Source organism: Rhinoraja longicauda, chromosome 25, assembly GCF_053455715.1.
Source record: "Rhinoraja longicauda isolate Sanriku21f chromosome 25, sRhiLon1.1, whole genome shotgun sequence".
Taxonomy (NCBI): domain Eukaryota; kingdom Metazoa; phylum Chordata; class Chondrichthyes; order Rajiformes; family Arhynchobatidae; genus Rhinoraja; species Rhinoraja longicauda.
In genome coordinates this window covers 15,405,666-15,431,486 of record NC_135977.1, presented here as the reverse complement: position 1 = coordinate 15,431,486, position 25,821 = coordinate 15,405,666, and the positions used below count along the sequence as shown (strand labels likewise).

Genomic DNA, 25,821 nt, shown 5'->3' with positions numbered 1-25,821 from the left:
GCCTTCTCCCCTGTGAGGTTAAGGCCTAATGCAAACTAGAGATTCTTCCAGGTTAGTAGTGCCCATTTAGTTCCTTTTCCCATAACTTCCCACCCTCCAGCCCTGCATCACCCATTTTCATGCTTCTCCTTCCTGGTTGCAACCACCTTCTACCCATATATTTCAGCCACTGGATTCCTTTCCCTGCCTGGTTCTCTCTGCCCTTCATTGCTCCCCTAATAGATCCCGTTGTCATCTTCCTTACTTATCAGCTCCCATCACTGGTAAGCCTTTGTGTTCCCGCTTATCACCCTCTAGCTCTGTATCCATCTGCACCCTCTACCCACCTGGCTCCATCAGCGTTGCTATTACCTACTGGCCCTTGCCTCAACCTTCCTCCTCTTCTCTTTAGACTGGCCATCTTCCCTCTCCACTCTGTCCTGATTCATAGTTTAGTTTATAGATACAGTGTGGAAACAAGCCTTTCGGCCTATCGAGTTCACACCGACCAATCACCCGTTCACTAGTGCTATGTTATCCTGCTTTTGTTTATTACCTACTTGGGGCAATTTACAGAAGCTAATTAACCTACAAACCTGCATGTCTTTGGAATGTGGGAGGAAACCAGAGCACCCGGAGGAAACCGATGCAGTCACAGGGAGAATGTTCAAACTCCACAGACAGCACCCAGATTCCAGCATCTGGAGTCTCTTGTGTCCCCACTGTTCATGCTTACATTTGAAGTTGCCATTGTTCAAGTATCAACCCTTTACAAAATTACACATCCACAGGTGTGACCCATTTAATGTGGCCTTACTTTTATTTCAGAATTTAAAGATCAGGAATACAAAAGACACAAAAGATCAGAACACAAAGAACTCTCTCGAAGGTAGGACATTCCTGATTGTCAAAGAAGAACAAGCGGTTTACTACTTTGAAAGTGACATCACATTTGATTTTTTGCTTTGGAAGTATCTGGGAATCTATCAGTTCCCTTAAGTCTTTTAAAACTCCAATAGAGAAGTAATTGTGTTAAGGTGACTTTCTGCTCAACAATATACATTTCTCATTTTGCATTCTGGCAAAGAAATCAAGTGCTGTGGCACTGTTTGTAATGGAAGTGTGTGCCCGTGACCATCAGGCAAGGACGTTAATAGGGCTGAACATTAAAGAATACCACTTAGGCAAAGTGTGAGATAGTCGTCAGTCTCTAAAAATGTACTTGAAGCAACTGTAGGTGAAAACATTTGAAAAATAAATATTGAAGCAAACAAGGTGCTGCTTAAAATCGAGTCATAGTGCTTCATACAACACCTAAATAGATCCGTTGGCCCTGCTCAATGGTACTGGCCTTCAAATGTCCATTTAACCCTATTTTCAACCCCAGGGCCTCAGCCATTTATGCCTTTGTAATTCAAGTGCTCATCTAAGACCATCCTAAATGATGTGATTGTGCTCACTGAGACCATTTATCACCCATTCACACTAGTTCTATGTTATCCCCCTTTTGCATCCACTCCTTACACAACTGGCAAAATTTAGAGTCATTGAGTTATACAGCATGGAAACAGGCCTTCTGCCCATCTTGACCATGATGCCCATCTACATTAGTCCCACCTGCCTGCATTTGGCCTATATCCTTCTAAACCTTTTCTATCCATGTACCTGTCCAAATCTATGACGTGTTCCATACCAGGGCATCGGAGACGTCCTCATTCTTTAAGGAACCGGGGTTCTCCCTTCCATTATAGATGAGGCTCGCACTAGGGTCTGCTCGCTATCCTGTAGTTCTGCTCTTGCTCCCCTCCTTCCATTCATAACAAGGAGAGAGTCCCCCTTGTCCTCACCTTCCACCCCATCAGCTGTCGCATACAGCATATAATCCTCCAACATTTTCGCCACCACCAATGGGATCCCACGACTAGCCACATCTTCCCATCTCCACCCCTTTCTGCTTTCCTCAGAGACCGTTCCCTCCGAAACTCCCTGGTCAACTCATCCCTTCCCACCCAAACCACCCCCTCCCCAGGTACTTTCCCCCACAACCACAGGAGATGCAACACCTGTCCCTTTACCTTCCCCCTCGACTCCATCCAAGGACCCAAACAGTCTTTCCAGGTGAAACAGAGGTTCACTTGTGCCTCCTCCAACCTCATCTACTGTATCCGCTGTTCCAGGTGTCAACTTCTCTACATCAGCGAGACCAAACGCAGGCTCGGCGATCGTATTGCTGAACACCTCCACTTGATCCGTCTTAACCTACCAGATCTCCTGATGGCTCAGCACTTCAACTCCCCCTCCCATTCCCAATCCAATCTTTCTGTCCTGGGCCTCCTCCATTGTCAGAGTGAGGCCCAGTGCAAATTGGAGGAACAGCACCTCATATTTCCCTTAGGTAGTTTACACCCCAGAGGTATGAACATTGACTTCTCTAACTTCAGATAACCCTTGCTTTCCCTCTCTATCCCCTCCTCCTTCCCAGTTCTCCCACTTGTCTTACTGTCTCCGACCACGTTCTATTTCTGCCCCACCCCCTCCCCTGACATCAGTCTGAAGAAGGGTTTCGACCCGAAACATCACCCAGAGATGTTGCCTGACCCGCTGAGTTACTCCAGCATTTTGTATCTGCCTTCAAATGTCTTTTAAACCTGGTTACAGTACCAGGCTCAACTACCTCCTATGGTAGCTCTTCCATATACCCACTTTCCAATTAATCTATAAACAGGCAACCTGTGGGAAATGGGAGGAACCGTAGAACCTAGAAGAAACTCGTGCAGTCACAAATTCAACACAGACAGCACTCAAGTTCAGGGTCGAGCATCCTCATAAATCTTCTCTGCATTCTTACCAGCTTAATGACTTCCTTCTGATAGCAGGGTGACCAGTACTAAACACAATACTCCAAATGGGACAGCACCAACATCTTGTACAACTGTAACATAATGTCCCTCTCTTGTGCACCATTGTAGCCTGGAATACAGTTCATCAGATCCTATTGATTCATCCATTTTTAAGGCTGTTGAGACATCTCAGAACTCATAGCTTTTGAAGGGAATTTGTCAAGAATCCTACGGATACCCCTCATCCCACCCCCACTGCCCCCCAAGTTGACACCCGAGCGAGTCCTATTATGATAACAGAATTTAAAAGACACTTGGATGGGTACATGGATAGGAAAGTTTAGAGGGATATGGGCCTAATGCAGACAAATGACGAGCTTAGATGGGGCATCATGGACGAGTTGGGCCGAAGAGCCTGTTGCCATGCTGTATGACTATTAGCCTGAGTTTGGCCCTTTTGAATCTTTTCTTTCTCCGTACCTGTCCAAATGTCTTTTAAACTTTGTAATTGGGCCCGCCCCAACCACTTCCTTGTTTCACCTACCCACCACCCTCTGTGTGAAACACATACTCCTCAGTTCCCTTTTAAATCTATCTCCTCTCACCATAAACCTATGCTTTGTAGCTTTACTCTCCTACCCGAATCAAAAGAGTGGGATCATTCACCTCATTTCTGGCCCTCGTGATTATATATATTTTTGTATGGCTCCTATGCAACAAAACATTTAGCATATCTAGTTTCTCCTTGTAACTCAACCCCACCAGGGTCCTACCATTTACTGTGTACTTCCTGCCCTGGTTTATTTTACCAAAACGCAACACTTTGGACTTGTCAGAGTTAAATCCCATCCGCTATTCCATGGCCCACTTTCCCATTGGTTGCTCTTTTGTATTTTTCATGAAATATTAAGCATAAAGTGAAGGAGAATATTGGCGGGTCTGGGAATGGAGAGAGAAGTTGTTTAAATGATTCAGTATGAAATTGGAACCTTTGCTGTTGTGTATTACATTGTTGTTTCCTCGTTTTGCAGCTCTTCTATATAAGCCTGTCGACCGTGTCACCCGAAGCACACTTGTTCTCCATGTAAGTGAAGTATTACCGTATAATAGAGCCACCACATATAGGGCGCCTGCAAAGTGTTCAAAGTAGTCCAAATGGTCCCTTTTATGATCTCAGCAGCCCCACCATGCTGGGTCCCTCTTTGTTCTTGGCAGCTCCCCCTCCTCCCATGCTGGATCCCTCTTTGTACTCAGTGGACGACCCCCCTCCACACCAGGTCCCTCTTTGTTCTCTCGGTGGTGCATCCTCGACTGAGCTCCGCCATCCACCGCAGGCATGTCCAGCCTCCGGCACTCACCCAGGCCTAAACTACGTAAACCACAACCCCATTCTGATTCTGCACCTCTCTGTATGAGTCAACTTTGGAGAGACTGTCTTGATGCATCTGCCCCTCTCAATGGATCGGTCATGGTTACTTGCACACTCACTGACCAATCTCAGCTGCGTAACTTCCAGAAAATCCTTTACTTCCTTCACTGCAAGAATTATGTGCGGAGTGTCAAGGAATTATCTTTTCCCATTCCCACTCATTCCATCAGGGAAATTTGTTCCTCCTTGTTGTGCTTTTGTCACCTATTCCTCAAAACTCCTGGATCCTTTTATGCACATATATAATGTTACTCTCTCCCTGAAATAGTAATATTAGCGGGATCTACTTTGCATGTCAATGAAAAGGCTAATGTGCGTATAGAAATTGTGTTTCCTCCTGGTTCAGTTCGTGCAGATTGAACAATTGTCTCGTGTTTCTGCAGGATCTGTTAAAACACACTCCAGTCAATCATCTAGATCATCCTTCGCTACAAGATGCTCTCCGTATTTCACAAAACTTCCTGTCCAGCATTAATGAGGAAATCACTCCCAGGAGACAATCTATGACTGTAAAGAAAGGAGAGGTGAGATTGTCTGTTTGCTTATAAGGTTTATATCTATGTACATATTACTAAAACTCTCATCTTCGTTGTTGTTCTGTATGTTTGTGCCGTAGTTATTTCTGTGTCCCGTTGTTTTGTTGTGCCCTTCTCATCCACAAAAAAACAGTACTCGACCCACACAATTTTAGGCCCACCTTACTCACCATTGTCCTGGGGAGTGTTTAACACAAGTTTCATTCAAATTGGTCATATTTTTAAAGTTAGAGAGATTTTAAAGATTAAAAATTACCTTATTAAACCGATTGCTTGCCATGTTCAGTGTATGACATCACAATGAGACCCGCCGGAGTGACTGCCAATGAGGGAGTGAGGGGCCCAGGAAGTCGTGGCCAATGAAGGGGAGGGGGGTAGGGCTGACTTTACCAAATGCGTCCCCCCCCCCCCCGGGAGGACCTGCACCCGTCCCGGCGTGCCTCGCTCGTGACCTTCCTCCCGTGGTGCAGCGCGGCGCCAGAGGCGGCAGCAGAGAGTCCAACAAGATGGCCGGCCCGACGCTCGCCACCGATCAGCGCTGCATGCACGGGGCATAGATAAGTGGCTTTTCCCTGACCCCCCTCGCCCGCCCACAGACCCGGGGGACACTCCCCGCCTGGCAACGGGTCCACGGGTTGCCGGGTCCGCAGGATGGTCAGTTGCGGGAGGATTCCCGGCCCGCAGGAGAAACGGGGCCGAGGTCAGTGGCATCTTCCTGTCCTCCCACGGCCCCGGAGGACGCTCCCCGCCCGCCAACGGGTGCACGGATCGGTAGGGTTGCTGGGCCCGGCACGGCCTGGGGGACACTCTCCACCCGCCCATGGCCCTTGAGGACGCTCCCCGCCCGCCAACAGGTGCACAGATCGGTAGGGTTGCTGGGCCCGGCACGGCCCCGGGGGGCACTCTCCACCCGTCACCGGCTCCCGCCCACGGCCCCGGGAGAAGCTCCCCGCCTGCCAACGGGTGCACGGATTGGTAGGGTTGCTGGGCCCGGATCAGCTCCGGGGGACACTCTCCACCCGCCCACGGCCCCTGGGGACACTCCCCACCCGCCAACGGGTGCACAGATCGGTAGGGTTGCTGGGCCCGGCACGGCCCTGGGGAACACTCCTCACCCGACAGCGGGTCCATGGATCGGTAGAGTTGCTGAGCCCGAAGGAGAGCTTTCCACTCAACGACTCCGGTCCCAAATCTCTCCTGCATTGGTCTAGCATCCTCTCCTCCCCCCTCCCCCTCCCCCTCCCCTTCGCTCCCCCTCCCCCCCACACCCACTCGATCCCCCCAAACCCCCCTTATCCTTCCCCTTACCCACTCATCCACACCATCCCCCCTCAACCCTCCTCCCCTCCCCCCCTCATCCACGCACCCACTCCAACCCTCCCCAACTCCCCTTATCACTCCCCCCTCCCTCAGCCGCGCCCACAGGACCACCCGTCTAATATAACTTAATTTTGAGAATAAATTCCAGTTGCTCATAAATAGAAGCATGTTTTCTTTTTTTTTGCGCAAAACTATCCTGATCACCATTCTGCCAATTTTAAGACACCATGTATACTTTTAGGAAAAATATATCTGGGGGAGAGTTAGCCGGTCCAAACATAAATTACATATGTTACATGTTCGGTGAAATAAAGTTACCATGTTTTTTTTTGGTGTTAAATTCGTCTTAAATTATTAGATGTTAACTGTGTTTCAATGTGACAGGAGGGAACAATTCATACAAACAGAGAAACAAAAAATGATTAGAAATTCTAAACCTGAATGCAAACAGCATTTGTAAGAAGATGAGTCAATTGCGCATGTGGAGATAAACACGTGTGATCTGATCACTCTTGCAGCCGTGGTTGGAAAACAGCCACGGCCAGGAACTCAGAAGTTCCAGGCTACTTCACGATTTTGTAACTTAGGCAGAAAGAAATAGAAATAGCCTATTTAGTAATGATGAGATCAGTACAGTTGGGAGAAATGTTCTTGACTCAGACTGGCTTGAAATAAGAAACAAAAAGGCAAGAAGTGGCCGATTGGAGCATTCTTTAAGCCTCATAGCAGAAGCTAAACCAGAGGACAATGGACAAGTCAAGAAATGCATGGGCGTTAGAAGAAATTGCAATAATTGAAGGTGACAATGTCATATAACTAGGACAAATTAAATTGGAAATGTATCCTGGAGGATGAGATGATAGTGAATATTGGGACATTTTGTTAAAACAATATGTTGGGCTGGCACACCCACCTCACAGACTGGTACTTTTTTTCCTTGATTAAAGTCACAAAATGGTTAAGTTGATGGACTCACTCATCAATTTGGTGACCTTTTCAATTCCCTCCCATCCATCTCTCTCAAATGAAGTAATCCCTTTGCCACGTATCACAAAATGCTGGAGTAACTCAGCGGGTCAGGCAGGATCTCTGGAGAGAAGGAATGGGTGACGTTTCGGGTTGAGACCCGTCCGAAGAAGGGTCTCGACCCGAAACGTCACCCATTCCTTCTCTCCAGACATGCTGCCTGACCCGCTGAGTTACTCCAGCATTTTGTGATACCTTTGTTTTGTACCAACATCTGCAGTTATTTTCCTAATCCCTTTGCCATGCCATTGGGAAAAAGCAATCTCCTGAACGTTGAATTGGATGACGTCCACTGGCAGCGATCCAGGTTCCACTAATATTTTTCAGTGCAATTTGGACTGCTGTGTAAAATTCATAGGAGGAATTGAGTGAGTATCTGGCTCACTCTGGCAGCTGAGTATGAGGGGAACTGCCTTGAATGTTAAGATTTTACTTCATTATTCCTTTGTTTGCATTCATTGGTTAGAGGCTTCCAGCTGGTGTCACATAAAAAGATCCCAAGACCCTTGTGTTAAAGGAAAGAAGAAATAAGTGAAGTTAAAGACTTTTTCAAAAATGGTTACAGTGCTCCTACCAACAGCACTAAATATTTTTCCTTTCAAAATGCTTCATTTGAGATTTCTCCACATTATATTTCATCTGCTGTGTGTTTGCCCGTTCTACCATTCTCTTTGTATCCTGCTATAGTAATCCTCACGTTTGGTGTATGCTGCAAATATTGAAATTGTGCTTGGAGTTTGGAACTAATTTGGAGGTTGTATTGTTTAATAGCCTGATGGTTGTTGGGAAGAAGCTGCTCCTGAACCTGGACATAACAGTTTTCAGGTGGCAGGAGTGAAATGAAAACGTGGCCTGGGTGGTGTAGGTCTCTGATGACGCACGCTGCCTTTTTGAGGCAGCGATTCCAATAGATCCTTCGATGGCACTATCACGATAGTACCGTGATGGACTGGGCAGTGCTCACCAATTTTTGCAATATTCTTTGTTCCTGAGCATTCAAATTGTCAAACCAGGCCATGTTGCAACCAGTCAATGTGCTCTCTACTGTACACCTGTGGAAGGTCAAGAGAGTATTTGTTAATATACTGTAGACATTGAAGATAGTTAGCAATAATTACAGCAGAATATTGATCAGCCAAGGGGGCCACGAAATGGCAAATGGAGTTTAATTCAGATAAATTTGTGGTGTTGCACTTTGGGAAGTCAAACACAGCATGACCTTCACAGTGAACAGAAGGACGGTAGGAAGTGTTGTCGTGCAGAAGGATCAAGGAATCAAGTACATTGTTCCTTGAAAGGAATTCGTAATTAGATAGGGTTGTGAAGAAGGCCTTTGGTATGCAGGCCTTTATTAGTAAGGACGTTGAGTATAAAATTTAGGATGTTATATTACAGTTGTATAAAACGTTGATGAGGCTGCATTTGAGTATTGTGTTCAGTTTTGGTCACCATGCTATAAGAAAAATACCATTAAGCTGGAAAGGGTGCAGAGAAGATTTATGCAGATGTTGCCAGGACTTGAGAGTCTGAGCAATAGGGAGAAGTTGGGCAGGCTAGAACTTTAGCCTGAAGCTCAGAGAGGTTTTCCACAGCAGGTGGGATATATGGAACAAGCTGCCAGAAGAGATGGTTGAGGCAGGTACTAAAACACCATTTAAAAGACAGTTGGAAAGGTAAATGGATAGAAAAGATTTAGAGGGATATAGGCCAAACCTCGGCAAATGGGACTAGCTTAGTTGAGGCATCTTGCTCGGCAGGGACGAGTTGAGCCATAAGGTCTGTTTCTGTACAGCATTTTGTGTTTTGCTCTACCCTTCTATGTTTTATGTGTCTTTTGGTCTCTTTTTACTTCTATAAGTCCTTCCCTAAGAGACATTTAGATGGGTACATGGATAGGAAAGGTTTAGAGGGAAATGGACCATACACAGTCAAATGGGATCAGCCCAGGTCGGCACCTTGCTTGACATGGACAAGTTAGGCTGAAAGTCTGTTTCTGTGCTGTGTATCTATACTATTATGGATTCATTGGATGGTGGGGGTTTTCAAATTAGATTAAGTTTATTGAGCTAGTTTGGAAGAAGGAGAGCTGATCTCATTAAACATAAACAACCTTACAGGGTTTAATCGTGTAGATGCAGGTATGATGTTTCCTTAGCTGGGTGTCTAAACCCAGAGTTACAATTTAAATATACGGGATTGACATTCTGGTCAGAGGCGAGTAGGAATTTGGAGACATAAGATGCTGAAACCTTGAGCTAAAAACAAAGTGTCAAGCAGCATTTACGGAGGGAAATGGACAGACCATGTTTTGGGATGGGACCCTGTGCAGACTGATGGAGTTGGAGAGAAAAAGCTGAATAAAAGAAAAAGTATGAAAAGCTTGGCAAGTGACAGGTGGATACAGGTGGGTGATGGGCAGATATGTGGAGTTAGTGACGAAGTCTGGAGGTGAAGACCAAAAGGTGTCAGATAAGGAAAGAGGAGTAGTAGAGAAATGTAAAGCCAGAGGGAGGGATATGAGTGGAAGGGGACTAGGGAAATAGGGGACTTGGAGAAGGGACGAGTGGGAGTTGAACAGAAGGAGGCGGAGAAAAGGGGAAAGAAGGAACAGGAGAAAAGTGTGCGTGCAAGGGGAAGGTCAGGTGGGGAGGGAAATTGGGCTGGGGGTATTGGAAAAAAGAGAACAGGAAGTCGTCCCTTTTCCTCCTCTCTCGTGTCCATCGAAGGACTCGCAACAACCCTCCCGGGTGATACAGATGTTCACTTGTATCACTTCCAATCTTGTTTATTGCTATCAGCACTCCCGATGTGGGCTTCTCTACATCGGCAAGACCAAGTGTAGACTAACGTCCGTGTTGCTAACCTCAGTCGTGACCATAGGGAATGGCAGAATTGACACACATGATTTAAGTGGATTGCTTCTGCTCTCATTTCATATGTTCTTGGTTTGAAGTATTGTTCCAGCCAGTCACTGAATTGAAAACCATTTCATTTAAACTGTTGACTTAGAAGCAAGTAACTGGATGCCTTTTCCTTTAGTCGCGGCTGACTTTGACATCAGACTTGGATGTACTAGTTTTTAAAAAATCTTGCTTTCTTGTTCCTTTTCAAGTTGCTACATCCACTATGGATTTTACTGTTTACTAGTTGTATGTTTATGTATCTATAATTTTCTGCGTTTGACATGTTACTATGGTTCAATAAATATGCTCAGTGGTGGAAAAGTGGTTTAATCACCAGGATGATTAACGTTTCAGGAAGGGTGGAATCACTTGATGCAGATCCAACTGAAAGATTTTATTACCTCTATTTTGTTTCTATGCCAAGACAAAATGTTGTCATTACTCACTCACAGAAAAACAAAGATTAAAGCAGTGAAAATGTGAACATATCATGCTCATAACATATTAACAATATATTAATTAATGTAAAACAGTAGAACAATTTAAACACACATGGAAAATTGGGAAGCCTGATAGTTAATTCACTGGGATCACACAGGAAAAAAGTGAACAGGATACCGTAAGGAGAGAATAAAAATGAATCAAAAGAATTTAGGAGCATGAGAATACTGGATACTTTCCTAAAATAGGTGAAAGGATATTTAATTTTCTGCACATTCATAACGATAGAGAAAAACTTGATGGCACTTACCTTTAAATGTGCATTTTTCTATTTATAAATATCTGAAAAGCAAAATGCTGGACGTACACAGGAAATCTGCCCACATTTGGGATTAGTGAAGATGAGGTAACATTTTCACAGACTGTTTCTTGAGCAGCCTTTATTAGGCAAGTCCACATCTGATATGTTAAAGACTAGTTGATCAGAGTTCAGCACTGGCAGATTCAGTTTTGCAGCTGCATGCAGGTAGCATCCCTGAGTGACTGCTCATAGGATGTGTATAAAAAGGAAGTCTTCCCTATCTATGTCATTACAGGAAAGATATGGAGGCTTTGGAGTGGGGGAAAAGAGGTTAACCAGACTACAGGGAGAGATTGGATAGACTTGGATTGTTTTTGTCTGGAACATCGGAGGCTGAGGGGAGACTTGATAGAAGAATATAAAGTAATGAAAGGCATAGATAGGGTGGACAGTGAGAACCTTTTCCCAGGGTGGAAATGTCCAACACTAGAGAGCATAGATATAAGGTGAGAGGGGGAAAGGTTTAATGGAGATATGCAGGGCAAAGTTTTTGCACAGAGAATGGTGAAAGCTTTGACAAGGGAATGGCGGTGGTGGATGCAGGTACGACAGTGGCGGTTAAGGGGCTTTTAGATAGGCACAGGAAAGTGCAGGGAAGAGAGGGATATGGATCATGTACAGGCAGATGAGATCAGTTTAACTAAGGCGTCATGTTCGACACAAACATTGTGGGCCAAAGGGCCCATTCCTGTGCTGTACTGCTATATGTTCTATATGTTTTAATACATTTCATTTCATTCCTGGATCAGTCTGCTATTTGGGATATTGTCAAACACCTTATTAAAACCTTTTTTCCCAGCAATTTACCCATTACCGCCCATGAATTTGCCCATCAGTTAATTACATAAATTGAAATTGGAAGGCTAGTGAAATAATGATCATAAAAGCACTAGATTGTATGCAAAACTGATCATCATGGAAAGGAAACCTGCCATGTTTATCTTGCTTGTATTATATGTAATTCTGACTTCAGATGAGGTTGATTGTTCCCCGAGCACAGACAAAATCAAATAACAATGATAAAATATAATTGCACATGTGGAAGTCTGAAGAAGGGTTTCAGCCCGAAACGTCACCTATCCTTGTTCTCCAGAGATGCTGCCTGACTTGCTGAGTTACTCCAGTACTCTGTGTCCTTTGAGTATTAACCAGCATCTGCGGTTCTTTGTTTGTACATGTGGAAGTAACCCAGGTATTGGTAAGATATCAGAACAATGTTATACATTTAGTCAGAAAAATCTCCGAGTAATCTCAACATTGATTCTGGATCATGTCTTTTCAAAGCTTTGTTTCAGAAATGGACAATAAATGATCCCACTGATTAACACTGAATGCTCTCCCTCGGTATCAATACTTTTCCATGTTGAATGCCACTTCAAAGAAGCACTAAGATTAGCAGGGTGCATAATTCTCTGAAGATGAGATGAATTATTAATGCCATATGCGACTGTAGCTCCATCTGTGACAAACTTAGTGGAGACGGAAGACTGGGGTTGAGAGAGACTAAGAGGAAGGAAAAATCTGCTTGACCTCCAGCCTCATCGGTTCAACTCACACAGTTGCATCCATCCACATCGAACCACAATTCCTAGTTGAGATAAAGCCTTTATTTAACACTGAATAATCATTTAGTTTCTAATTGTGATAGATTCGGGACGCATCTAATTAACTAAAATGAGCATGCATGAGATGCTTTGCACTATCAGCAGCAGCGGAATTATATTCCACAACAATCTGGCCTCCTAACCCAGCATATTCTCCACTCTTGACAATACCATCATGTCAGGGGAACCGCTTCACTTTGTGAGGAATGTAGGATAATTCCGAATAATCATTCAGCAAATCTTAGACAGTTCCAGCCTGCATTCAGATGCATTCACAGTAGCAAAAGCATCATGCTCTAGATAGAACCGCATGCTATCTATAGAGTCCTGTGATTCTGTAAACAGCAGGTAACAGCAAACCACCTCCATTCAAAACAACAGATTCCATCAAACTAGATCCGTTTAACTAATAAACTATTTTGGAGCATAACACATGGCTGCAAAAGGCAAGGCTGAAACCCTTAAAGCAATCTTCTGCCAGATATGCTGACTCTTTGATTTTCTCATCTTTGTCCTTGAGTTCCTACCCATTACAACTTCAGCTGGTTCAATGTATTTCATTTGATAGTAAAACGTGGCTCTTACTTAACTGTAAGAGCCATGTTACAGTCATGATGATATTCTGAATTATTAGGAAAATAACTGCAGATGCTGGTACCAATCGAAGGTATCACAAAATGCTGGAGTAACTCAGCAGGTCAGGCAGCATCTGCCTGACCTGCTGAGTTACTCCAGCATTTTGTGATACCTTCTGAATTATTAGTATCGGCATTAATTTGAAATTGAAAAGAAAATGCATGTGAAGATTATAGTTTTGCACATGCAAGGATAGTTTGAGTCTGCGTATCATTCTTTGTTCAAAGGATTAGTCATTTAGTTTCTCTCTTGCCTGCGATATCCACTGCTTTTTTTTTTGAGGATTGCATTTGCTGAATATCTGTTAAACCCATGGGAAGATCATGGGATCAAATAGAAATCTTTTGAAATGATCGTTTGAATGTTGACTGTCTTTTGCATTTAACTGGGGATGCATTAAGCCAAAACTTTAAACCAACAAATAACACATTTGTAAAATCCTTCCAAGGAGGTAAATAATTAAAATTAAATGCTTGTTTATTTAAACAGCTGAAACATGCTTGTTTATTTAAACAGCTGAAATATTAACAAAGTAGAAATAAATAAAGTAGAAATAAAGCTAAGAATCCTATTTCTAAAAATCTTTCTATTTTGCAGCACCGGCAACTAATAAAGGACAGCTTCCTGGTTGAACTTGTGGAAGGTGCTAGGAAAATCCGACATGTTTTTCTCTTCAGTGATCTCTTCCTTTGTGCAAAAATGAAGAAGCAAATCGCAGGGTAAGAAGTCAATAAATTAGTGTGTGCCAGTTCATATTTTCTTTCCTTTTGTGTTAAAAACAAAGTAAAATGTCTTTGAAATTGGTTTTATTTTGCATGAATAATTTGACACTGAATAGACACGATACAATATGAAGGTGCAAAATAGATGGTCTTGCTTTATGACTTTTTCCCCTTTCACCCTAACCCTAATCATAATTCTCTAGTGACTCAAACTTAAAATCCCCAGCTCCATGATTCCAGATGTCTACATGTCTCCAGATCAAAACTTCAGGCCATTGGATCATAGCCTAGTAACTTAATTACAACATAAACATACCTGATGGTGATGGTAGCTGACGGGGCCTCATCAAACGAATCAATCTTTATGATTGTGCATGGTAACACAGAATACTGTGAAGCTATCTCAGCTTTCATGCAGCAATCATGTGCGCATTTCGCTCTCCCTCGGTTAGTTGCAACATCTTAAGTAATGGTCTGCCTGTGATTAATTAATTCGTACACAGGATTGTGCCCAAGTTTTCTTGGTCAGTTTGATTTAATACCAAGTAAATCAAGGTAGCGGGAGGCATTGTTGGAGGAGGGTCCAGAACAAATATTTCTCCAGGAAGAGCTCCCAAATCCTTGCACCCTGGATGTTGATGAAAATATAGCACAGGATATGAAAAAGGTACGCAAAAGACAAATATGGACAGCTTATTCTGCAGCAAAGAAATTCTGAAGGCAGAGAAGATGTACAATAAAATATTGGCTGGTATAACTAAAGAAGACCCAAGTTGTTGGATAAGTCCATCGGGAAAAAGTCGGTCCATAAAGAGTCCTAAATCACTGACTAAGTGTCGTGGTAGAAGAAATGTTTACTTCTAAATTAATACATTGCATTATTCTTCAAAGAGGAAAATGATATAATCCCATTAGAGTAATTTCTCCTTTCTTATTTTAGATATGCCTCAGTAGACCTACCCTCCAGCATGTCTTCTCAGAGTACCGCTGTGACATTCTGCCTGAAGCAACTCATCCGCCTCTTTTACCCCCCACTCTATCTTCTCTGAAACATCGAAACCTGGGCACATTGAGCTGTCAGTCGTCTCCCTCTCGTAACCAAGTTTCCGTAATGGCCACAACATCATAATTCCAAGCTCTGATCCGGGTTCTAAGTTCTTCAGCTTTACCCACAATACTCCATGCGTTGAAGGAAACTCACTTCATTATCCCCGTATTCATGAATCTCTCCATGCCTATCCTTTTGAGACTTATTTGTCATAACCTCCATTTTCTCATCAGTCTTTCCATTTGCTGACCTCCTGCTCTGGTTCACACTCCGTGCCATTCTAGTTTAAACCCTCCTGGGTAGCACTAGCAAAACTCCCTGCAAGAATATTGGTAACCCTCCAGTTCAGGTGCAACCTGGCCCTCTCGTACAGGTCACCTCTGCCCCAGAAGAGATCTCAAAGGTCCAGAAATCTGAATCCCTGTCCCCTGCACCATATCCTTAACCACACATTCATCTGTCCTCTCCTCATGTTGCTACCTCACTAGCACATGGCAGCATTAGTAATCCAGACATTACTACCCTTCAGGTCCTGTATTTTAACCTTTTGCCTAACTCCCTATATTCATCCTGCAGGACGTTGTTTCTTTTCCTACGAATGTTATTTGTAATAACATTCACAACGACTTCTGGGTGCTCTCCATCCCCCTTGAGAATGGTCTGCAGCAGCTCCGAGACATGCAGGCACCAGGGAGGCATATCAGTCTGTTCAGCATGTCAACTCAGTTCATTCAGCATGTCAGTATGTTGGCTGATGACAATGACACCATAGCAATGCACTTAACAATTCCAAATAGGATAAATATCAAGAACATATGCGTCTTCATGTTGTCATTCTCAGTCCCTCATATAGGACTGTTTTTCTTTGTATCTTAGGAAGAGCCAGCAATATGATTGTAAATGGTACATTCCTCTCGCCGACCTGATTTTTCAAAATCTAGATGAAACAGACTCTCCAAACATTCCACTGGTACCAGATGAAGAATTGGACATCATGAAAATAAAGATCTCCCAGATCAAGAACGAGATTCAAAGAGAAAAGGTAATCTGAAACATAAACGTTTGTGAGATAACGCTTGCTCTCTTTCTATCTCACTCTTGCTCTCTTGCTCTCTTTCTGTCTTTCTCCTTTTCTCTCTTTCTCGGATTCTCTGATCCAAGGTACACAGTAATGCAGGGTCCGGATTAGTGTTCTTGTTTATGGCAGGTCTGGAAAAATACATGATGGAGCAGGTTCTTCAGGCCATGCACTCTGTAGTCCTTAGAAATCTATTAAATTCAAATGATTATCAAAATCTGAGAAATGCGACCTTGTTGTGTCGGCTTGGGTGAGATAGCAACAAAGGTGAAATGGAGCCAAAAGTAAGGAAGGAAGAGGAGGAGTGAAATGTAAAGCGGGAGGGAGGGATCTCACTGGAGTCTGTTTTAATGCATTGTACTACTGTTAATATCATTTTGACGATCTCTGAGAAGAGCAGATTAAGGGAACAAGCAAATCTTGCCCCGTATGATATTAACAATTGGCATTAACACGCAGAAATATACATGTTTATTTTTCACCTCTGTTCCCAGTATTACACAGTTGAATTTCTGGGTATGATCTTCAAGTTGTGATGATTAACCTAGTGTTTTAGATCACCCTGCCCAAATTGCACAATTCATTAGTCCCCCTTCTTGTACTGAATAGTTTGCAAAATATTTGCCTTTTGCATTAAAGTGAAGGTTAAACAAAAATGCTTTATTTGGCATAATATTTTTAGTAAAAAATATTAAACATTGAACATAAAAGGCTTTTCATTTTGGTCAAAGACTTGGCATCAGGTTGAGCATGGACTTTGTCAGCCGAAGGGCTATACTGTTCTAAAGAGAAAATAAAATATGAATTTAAATGAAACTCACTGTACAAATTATAATTTGACAATTCCTAGTGCTGCTTCATTGTGGCAGCTCTCCTGGAGGTGTAAAGGAGTGATTTTGGTCGATGTGTCTGAGTTCCCACCGCAGGGAAGATGGCATTCGAGATTAAATAGGTGTGAGGCACAAGTGAGGTGTGTTGTATGTGCAGAATGAAGTCAGGACTTTTAAACTCTACTGTGCCAGAACCTGACAAAATAAATATTGTGCAGATATGCTACAGCTGAACTGCATGACTCATGTAGCTCCTTGCCAACACAAGCAAAACCTCTTGGAAAATTGATGTTTGCAGCTTGAAAGCTGCACTGAGCAACTGTGAGCAACTTCTCTGTTCCTCCCTTGCTTAAACTGGAGACTAAATTAAGGCTGCCCACTCATAGCAGATCTCTGAAGTAGTTTCCCAGTACTTCATGGAAGCAGAAAGCTGTTCTGTCAGAATAAAAATGATGTTTTCCTGGCACTACAAAATCCTGCCATGAAACCTTTGATATGGCATAGTGATTGGCCTAGTGACACAGCAAAAAATGACAATGCTTAGAATCTTGGAGCATGCTGTCCTTGGAGTGCCTTTTGATGGGCACTCCGGAAAAGCCAGGTTTTATTACTAGTATTTTAAAAAATTACTCACATTTGTCCTTTGCACTCCCATCTGCCCTCCATCTCCCCATCTCTGGCATTAATTCTGTCGATTTCTGATTCCACTCTTAGCCCGTTTCGTGCACTTTTATGTTTTGAATTTTGTGATTACCTTGGTGGCAGGAGTCAGAGGGTGGTAGTGGATGGTTAATTTTCTGATTGTGTACTACAGGAATCAAGGCTGGGCCCACTGTCTGTCCTGTCATTTAGAATAATGATTTGGATGAGAATGTATTGACGTGGTTAGCATGTTTGCAGGTGACATCAACATTTGTGAAATAATAGACAGTGAAGTAAGTTAACAAGATTACAATAGCAGCTAGATCAACTGGGGAAGTCAGCTGAGGACTGGGAGATGGAATTTAGCCAAGTAGGGTGTTGCATTTTGGGAAGTTAAACAGCAGGATCTACACGGTAAACAGCAGGGCCCTGGAGAGTGTTGTAGAACAGAACCACCAGGGGTAAAATTGCACAGTTATGTGAAACTGGCAACACAAGTAATAGTGTGCGATGAAGAAGGCATTTAGAACATTTGCCTTCATCAGTCAGGGCATTGAACTGAAGTGTTGGGACATCCCTGGTGACGTAGCAATTGGGAGGATGTCATTAAGCTGGAAAAGGTGCAGAAAAAAAATCACATGGATGTTACTGGCACTAGAGGGCTTAAGGTATAGGGAGAGACTCGATTGATTAGGGCGGCATAGTGGCGCAGTGTTAGAGTTGCTGCCTTACAGCACCAAAGACCCGGGTTCGATCATGACTGCGGGTGCTTCCTGTACGGTGTTTGTACATTCTCCCCATGACTGCGTGGGTTTTCTGCTGGTGCTACGGTTTCCTCCTACATCCCAAAGATGTGCAGGTTTGTATATTAATCGGCTTCTGTAAAATTCTCCCTAGTGTGTAGGATGTGACACTGGCATAACATATAACTAGTGTACAGGTGTTTGGTCGATGTGGACTCGGTGGGTCAAAGGCCTGTTTCCATGCTGTATCTCAAAACGCTAAACTTAATTTCCCCTGACCATGGGAGGCTGAGGGGTGACCTAATAGTGGTTCAGGATAACATCATGAGGTTCTTAGATAAGGTGGATGTTATTGACAGTTTTCTTTCCAGGATAGGGGTGCCCAAAACTAGAGGGCATAGATTTGAGAAGAAAGATTTGAAGGTAATATGAGGGGCAATTTCTTTCCACAGATGGTGGTGCATGTGTGGAATGAGCTGCTGGAGACGGTGGTAGAGGCAAGCACAGTTACAAGATTTAAAAGACATGGATAGAAAAGGTTTAGAAGGAGCGACAAACAATCCGCTGGAGGAATGCGGTAGCATCAATGGGGGAAGGAATTATCGACAGTTCCAGCATTTCCAATCTGTTGTGCCGCCATGGTTTAGATGGAAATGGACCAAATGCAGGCAAATGGGACAAGCTCAGATAGGCAAATTAGTCAACGTGGACTAGTTGGGTCGAAGGGTTTGTTGCTGTGCTCTATGACCCCATGGTACAAAACTCTTATTCTGTCTGCACATGTTGTTTGAATAAGATTGGCAGACGGTCCAGCACAAGCGGTTGAGGTAAGGTAGAGATGAGTCACCAGGGATTTTCATATTAAATGAATATCTGAAATTAATATAAACTGATTTGTGAATATTACTTTCTTCCTATCAATGAGCTGCAGTTCTAAAGATGCTGATCTTAATTTTATTCTTTGTTTTTGTTCATAGAGAGCAAACAAGGGCAGCAAAGTCATTGAACGACTGAAAAAGAAACTATCGGAACAAGAATCATTGTTGTTGCTAATGTCTCCGAGCATGGCTTTCAGAGTGCATAACAGGCATGGCAAAGTGAGTGTCCACAAATCACTGCGACTATTTCATACAGAGTTTGTTTCCCCACAAGTTGAAGTATCCCAGTAATATAAAATGATTTTGAACAACACAATGCTAATATCAAGCAGCCACCCTTCTCTCTCTATTGCTATTGAACCACTCGCTGGAATGTACGCAATTAGTCTGGGAATGTAGTATATTTTCTTTGAATAAGAGCATGGGTACCATATTATTTTCTGTACCACCAATTAAATCAGGAACTCAGCACATTATTGGCATAATCCATAACCCAACCACAGTCTAAAAGTCAAATTTGAATATAATTAATTGGTTGAGCCTGGAATTTTCTAAATATGACCCCACAACAGAACAAAATTGAGATAAATGGAAACGGATAAGGAGACACGTGAGAAAAATTCAGCAAATAGCATATTCATTTCCTCAGTCCATTTCCCCATTTCTTATTTGTCTCCCACATGCGAGGCATTCTCTTTCCAGAATAATGACTTAAGTTGTGTGTCTGAGTAAACAGAAGTCTGCAGTTTGGCCTCTTTCATATGTAGAAATACTCTCAAATTTTGAATGTGGTAAAACTGTTCTCTTATCTCTAGAGTTATATATTCCTGATATCATCAGATTATGAAAGAGCTGAATGGAGAGAAATCATCCGAGAACAACAAAAAAAATGTAAGTGATTTTATTTTATTTATCTAAGATCAAGTCAACGTCTTAATCTTATATAGCACAAAAACCGGCCTTTTTGCCCACCATGGTCATCGTTTCTATGTTTACCAGTGCTTGATCCATAGTCTTCTATGTCTTGCTGTCCCAAGTGCCTCTCTGGTTACTTATTGAACATTGTGAGGCTACCTGCCTGCACTTCCTCCTCAGGCAGTGCATTTCAGACTTCAAACACCCTCTTGGTAAAAAATAAACTTCCTCATGTCCCCTCTAAATCTATGCCATCAGGATATGGTGAGGAGAGAATGTTCACACCATGTAAACTATCTTTAAATTTACATCTGAGGTATTTATTCACAAAATGCTGGAGTAACTCAGCAGGTCAGGCAGCATCTCGGGAGAGAAGGAATGGGTGATGTTTCGGGTCGAGACCCTTCTTCAGACTGAAGTTCAGTCAGTCTGAAGAAGGGTCTCGACCCGAAACGTCACCCATTCCTTCTCTCCCGAGATGCTGCCTGACCTGCTGAGTTACTCCAGCATTTTGTGAGTAAATACCTTCGATTTGTACCAGCATCTGCAGTTATTTTCTTATACTACTTTAAATTTACATCGGTCCTCCTTTGATCTCAGCCGGGTCTACCCCATTATTCTCGACGGTCCACCTCGCTCGACACTCCACCCCACTCTCTCATCCTCACCCGCATCGTCATCCACGCCCTCTCCCCCCATCCTTGCACTCATTCTTCGCCCACTCCTTCATCCATTCCTTGTTTCCAATTACCACTCTTGAGTCTGTGCAAGATGAATGAAAATAGTTTTGGCATGAATATTTACAGCTAGAATATGCTTCAGTATAGCAGAAAATATAAGTTTCCCATATCTCTCTGCTCAAAATATATTGTCCCCTAAATTGTTGGAAGTGCGATCTGATAACTGTCTGGGCAGGGTGTTTGGCACCCAAGTCAACAGTGTTGTCACCTTAACTGATTAAATTTAAAGAATAGACATTAAAGACTAAAGAGAATGCTGCCTGACCTGCTCCTGAGATGCTGCCTGACCCGCTGAGTTACTCCAGCATTTTGTGATACCTTCGATTTGAACCAGCATCTGCAGTTATTTTCCTATACACCGAGAATAGTGTGTGACTTCCACTTCTACAATATTTAGTGGGGACTTAGTACAAAAGGCTTAGACAGGACAGAAATAGTTAGGAATATTCCAGAGGGTTTCCTGAAACAGTATGTGGATAGAACAAACTCCAAGAGGAGCCATATTGGACCTTGTACTTAGAAGCAAGCCTGGTCAGGTGGCTGGTTGAGTAGAGAAAGAGTAAATTGGGAGCACTTGTTATTTTGTTCATTGACATCTGATATGTGGGAACTGTTTAAATGCGAGCTGATCAGAGTTCAGGTCCACGTTGTCCGTGTGAGGAGGAAGGATAGGTTGGCAATGTAAGGGAACCATAGATGACCAAGGAAGTTGCAAATTTAGTCAGAAATCAGTGCTCTTTATTTGGCTTCTCAGAATGCTTCTCAATTCCTTCACTATTCAGAAATACATTTGTTCTTTGAAACTTGTTATGTTGTCCTTTTTCTCTGACCTCCACTACCTGTGAGATGGCTTACTGTATATGTTGCTTGACTATTTCAGTGACATTTATTTTGTTCATACTGCATGCACAAAACAGATATTTTTGCTATTTTTCCAAATCTTGCCCCAAATAATATGTTGAATCTAGTGAATAATATGTATTTCCTTTATTTCAGCCTTTAAGAGCTTTTCTCTGACTACTGTTGAGCTACAAATGCTCACAAATTCATGTGTAAAGCTGCAAACTGTCCATAACATTCCACTAACAATCAATAAAGAAGGTAAGCAACAAGGATTCTGTTTGTGCTACTATGTCTGCTTTTGAATGTCTGTGTCTGGTTTTGCATGTCATACTTTCTCCCAACAAAATTTTCTCCATTAAAACATTTGGCTCAGTAGTTCCACAATAATGACCACACCAGTCTTCCCTCTCATTACTAAAACCTGTTAAAATACGTTTTAAAATCATGCTTTTCTGACATCCTAATTGGGTTGATGGTGCTAGCTTCATTTGCAGCATGTGATGGCAAGTATTACATTTATACTTCCCAACTCTAGCCTCTACCTTGTGTTAATATCTGCTCTACATTTACCCTATTAAATCTTTTCATTCTCTCAGGTGATTCATACTTTATAATAACAATTTTGTATTTACAAAATTGATCAATATTGCTTGGTGATCTTTGTTCCTACTTAAATAAGTGGTAATTGGAACAAATACTAAGACCAAGCTCATACAATTCTTTCGTATATTATGTACAATAGACATCTGGCATTTTACTTCTGGAGCTTGTGTTAGTTTTGATTCCTGGAATTTGGCACTCACATGGCTGCTCAATCTGTCTCTCTCATTCCAACAACAGACTCAAATACATGGCTCTGTGCTCCTTTCGAACTAATGGAGCTAGGGGCTGCAGCTAACTACAGATTCAATTTCTCTCAAACCTGCCCCAAGTATTTGAATGTTTAGAAGTATCCTGTGACTATTAACACCTAGATTAACGAGCTTAGTTGCAAATCAAATAATAAACCTACACATTAATTCCCTTTGCACTGTACCATCCACAAATGTAGTTCAGTTATTTGCTTAGACTGCTCCAAATACGAACAGGAAGAGGGCAGGTTTCCTCTCTTAAGTCATACACATCCTGACATAGAAGAGAGATCTAGGGGTACATGTATGTAGTTCCCAAAAGTGGTAATACAGGCAGACAGTCAAGAGTCAAATCAAGATTGTTTAATTGTCATATGTAACAACAATGGAACTATGAAATTCTTACCTGCAGCCGCATAACAGGCCTCTAAACAGAATACACATAGATAATATATAAACAAGAATTCAATGAATTTATAACCCCATTACTAGTGCAAAAAAGAAAAACACATGGGCCCTTCATGCAACCAGAGGCAGTCCATGGAAGTTCATGGTTGTGGTTAGTATGGTGAAGTGTTCAACAGCCTAATAGTTTGTTGGAAATAAACTATTCGTGAACCTAGTGGCCATGGTTTTCAAACACCTATACCTTGTTCACGGTGGTAGGAGTGAAATGTGTGAATCTTTGACGATATCGGCTGTCTTTTTGAGGCGGTGCCTCGTTTAGATCACTTCAGTGGTGGGGAGGCCATTACATATGGTGTACTTTAGATATTTGGATTACTGAGATTGCTTCAAAGAAAGATGGGATCTGTGCAAACTGCGGGGTGGGGGGGTGGTTGCACCTGAACTGCACTGGGTTCAACATCCTTGAAGGGAAGGTTTCGCTAGTGTTGTTTGGATGGGTTTAACATAATTTGACAGGGGAATTGATGTGCAGTTTGGAGGAATGTGCAATCCAAAAGAGAAAAAAAATTGGCCAAGTAAGCAGAGCAAACGTGGGTGTGATAAAGCTCATGGGAGGAACATAAGGCTCTGTTGAAAAAGGCTGGTGAATAAGGCAGATAAACAGAGTGTTGATCAACATGTGGAAATGTGATCCTGTTACCATCACAGCGACATGGTTGAAAGAAGGGCAGCAGGGGGGCATTCAACATTCCAGAATATGGAACTTTCAGATTGATAGGAGAGTAGAAAAGGTCCAATGTTGATATTATACTTGCCTTAAGTAGACTGTGTGCTGCTACTTACAGGTAGATCTACACTGACAAATGGGAGTCATTCAAAAGTTAAATAATGAGAGTTCAAGGTGCTGGTCCAAGGAACCCTGGGTTTCAAGGACTGGATAAAGAAAAGAAGCAATGGCAGATTTGGAGAATTGGAAACACAGAAGCCCTGCAGGTGCATGGAATGTGTAGAAATGAGCAAGGGAGGAAGGGGTGGTGAAATTCTAGACCAGGTTATCATTAATAAGGAGGAGGTATTAGATGTCTTAGCTGAAAGGTGGATACATTTCCAGGGGCTGATGAGATGTGTCCCCATGTGAGGCAAAGAGGAGATCACAGAGGCATTGAGAAATTCAAATTGTCTGTGGCTGCAGAAGAGGTGCAAGATAACTGAAGGACAAAATAATTACAGGCTTGCGAGGCTCAAGTAAGTGGATAAATGCTCTGTGGTTCATGATCACTCTGCATTTGGAAAGCAGCGATTAAGCAAAAATGACCAGATTGGCTTTGTTTGCGGGAGATTGTGTCTGACCAATTTGACAGAATTTTTCAAACGTAACAAAATATATTGATGAGAGTGCGGTTGATATGGTTACCTGGACTTTGAGGTCTTTAACAAGGTTCCACATGGATCCAGAAGGTTAGAGCCCTTGGGATCCATGGCAAGTTGTCTAATGGCCTGTCCCGCTGAATTACTCCAGCATTTTGTATCTATCTAATGGGTCCTAAATTGGCTTGTTAATAGGGTGGTGATGGGGGTGTTGTTTTTGTGACCAGTGGTTTACCAAAGGGATCAGTGCTGGGTCCCTTAATGTTTGTATTAAATAATTGGATATGAATGTAGGAAGTATGACTAGTAAATTTGCACATGAATGAAAATTGATAGTGTTGTTAACAGTGAGGAGAATAATCGTAAACTAAACTTTGGGACGTCTGGATTTGATTGGAAGTTGACCAGTTAAAAAGGAACTTTGGCAGTATAAGTAAACTTCATCAGTTTGACTGAAACAATGTATTTTCTACATAAGGCCTGAAACACTTGTATACATCCGCAGTGAAATGATTGAACTATGCTTCATTAGGACCATAATAAATAGGAACAAGAGTAGATCATTCAGTTCTTTGATCCTTCACCACTACCGAGGATACCTGGTAGCATTGACAGCTGACAAATTATCCAGTATCATAGCGCTAAATAATTTAACTAGATGATTTTGTTTATTTAAATAATAATGAAAGTAGAGAATTGTTTGTTTGTGTATCGGTGGTGTATCTGTTTTTCGTGTCTCTCCAATTCACTTCATTGATAATTTGTTGCTCACAGATGATGAATCTCCTGGCCTCTATGGGTTTCTGAATGTGATCGTTCACTCAGCCACTGGATTCAAACAGATTTCAAGTGAGTTATTCATGCTTATGCTTTACTTAAATCTTTTGAATAATATTTTAAATAATGGGCTTCCTCTGCTTGTTTACGAGACACACGGTCCTGTCAATAATAAATTCTAGTAAACAGGAAATAATGAATGTTGTAAATTTTAATGTACATGCATGCTAGTGAGTAATCGAAAGTTTCGTTTTTTAAAACTTTTTTATAATCTTTCTTTTCAAACCCCTTTCTTTGTAGGGGATTCTTTGTATGGCCGACCAACTTCTGCATGCAGGGTTTGTTTTCAATCTCAACTGACTCACACCACCAAAAACCCAGATTTAACTTGAATCTTGGGTTTTGTCTGTGTGGAATTTCCACGTGCTCCTGATGATCTTTAGGTTTCCTCCCACATTACAAAGATGCATCTCGGTAGGTTAATTAGCTTTGTTTAGTTTAGAGATACAGTGTGGAAACAGGCCCTGCGGCCCTCCAAGTCCACACCGACCAGCAATCACCCGTTCACTTTTCCTATCCATGACACCAGGGACAATATTACAATTAACTTAAAAAACGCATACATCTTTGGGATGTGGGCAGAAATTGGAGTATGTGGAGAAAACTCACAATCACAGGGAGAATGTACAAACACCAGGGTAATATACTGGAGGGTAACTCAGTGGTCAGTTTCCATTCCATGATTGTTCCAGTCGTCATCCTGCAATTTTAAAAGAAATTATCCTTATTTCATTCTTTCAGTCTCTTTTTAATGCAATTTGTTCAAATATATTTATTCAATGTTTTACAATGTAAGAAAGATTAGCCTTTGGTCTTCATGGTTAGCTTGATGATGTGTTTTTG

General features: G+C 42.3%; 1 protein-coding gene across 1 annotated transcript in view; it reads left to right on the top strand.

Annotated features, from left to right (window-relative positions):
* LOC144605828 (breakpoint cluster region protein) overlaps window positions 1-25,821 on the top strand; it is a 77,805-nt gene that overhangs the window by 32,108 nt on the left and 19,876 nt on the right. Inside the window, exons 6-14 of the mRNA XM_078421422.1 lie at window positions 808-868; window positions 3,851-3,903; window positions 4,632-4,772; window positions 13,673-13,794; window positions 15,722-15,887; window positions 19,116-19,235; window positions 19,832-19,907; window positions 21,668-21,772; window positions 24,916-24,990. Coding sequence (XP_078277548.1) covers window positions 808-868; window positions 3,851-3,903; window positions 4,632-4,772; window positions 13,673-13,794; window positions 15,722-15,887; window positions 19,116-19,235; window positions 19,832-19,907; window positions 21,668-21,772; window positions 24,916-24,990 — 919 coding nt within the window. The remainder of the gene's footprint in view (window positions 1-807; window positions 869-3,850; window positions 3,904-4,631; window positions 4,773-13,672; window positions 13,795-15,721; window positions 15,888-19,115; window positions 19,236-19,831; window positions 19,908-21,667; window positions 21,773-24,915; window positions 24,991-25,821) is intronic.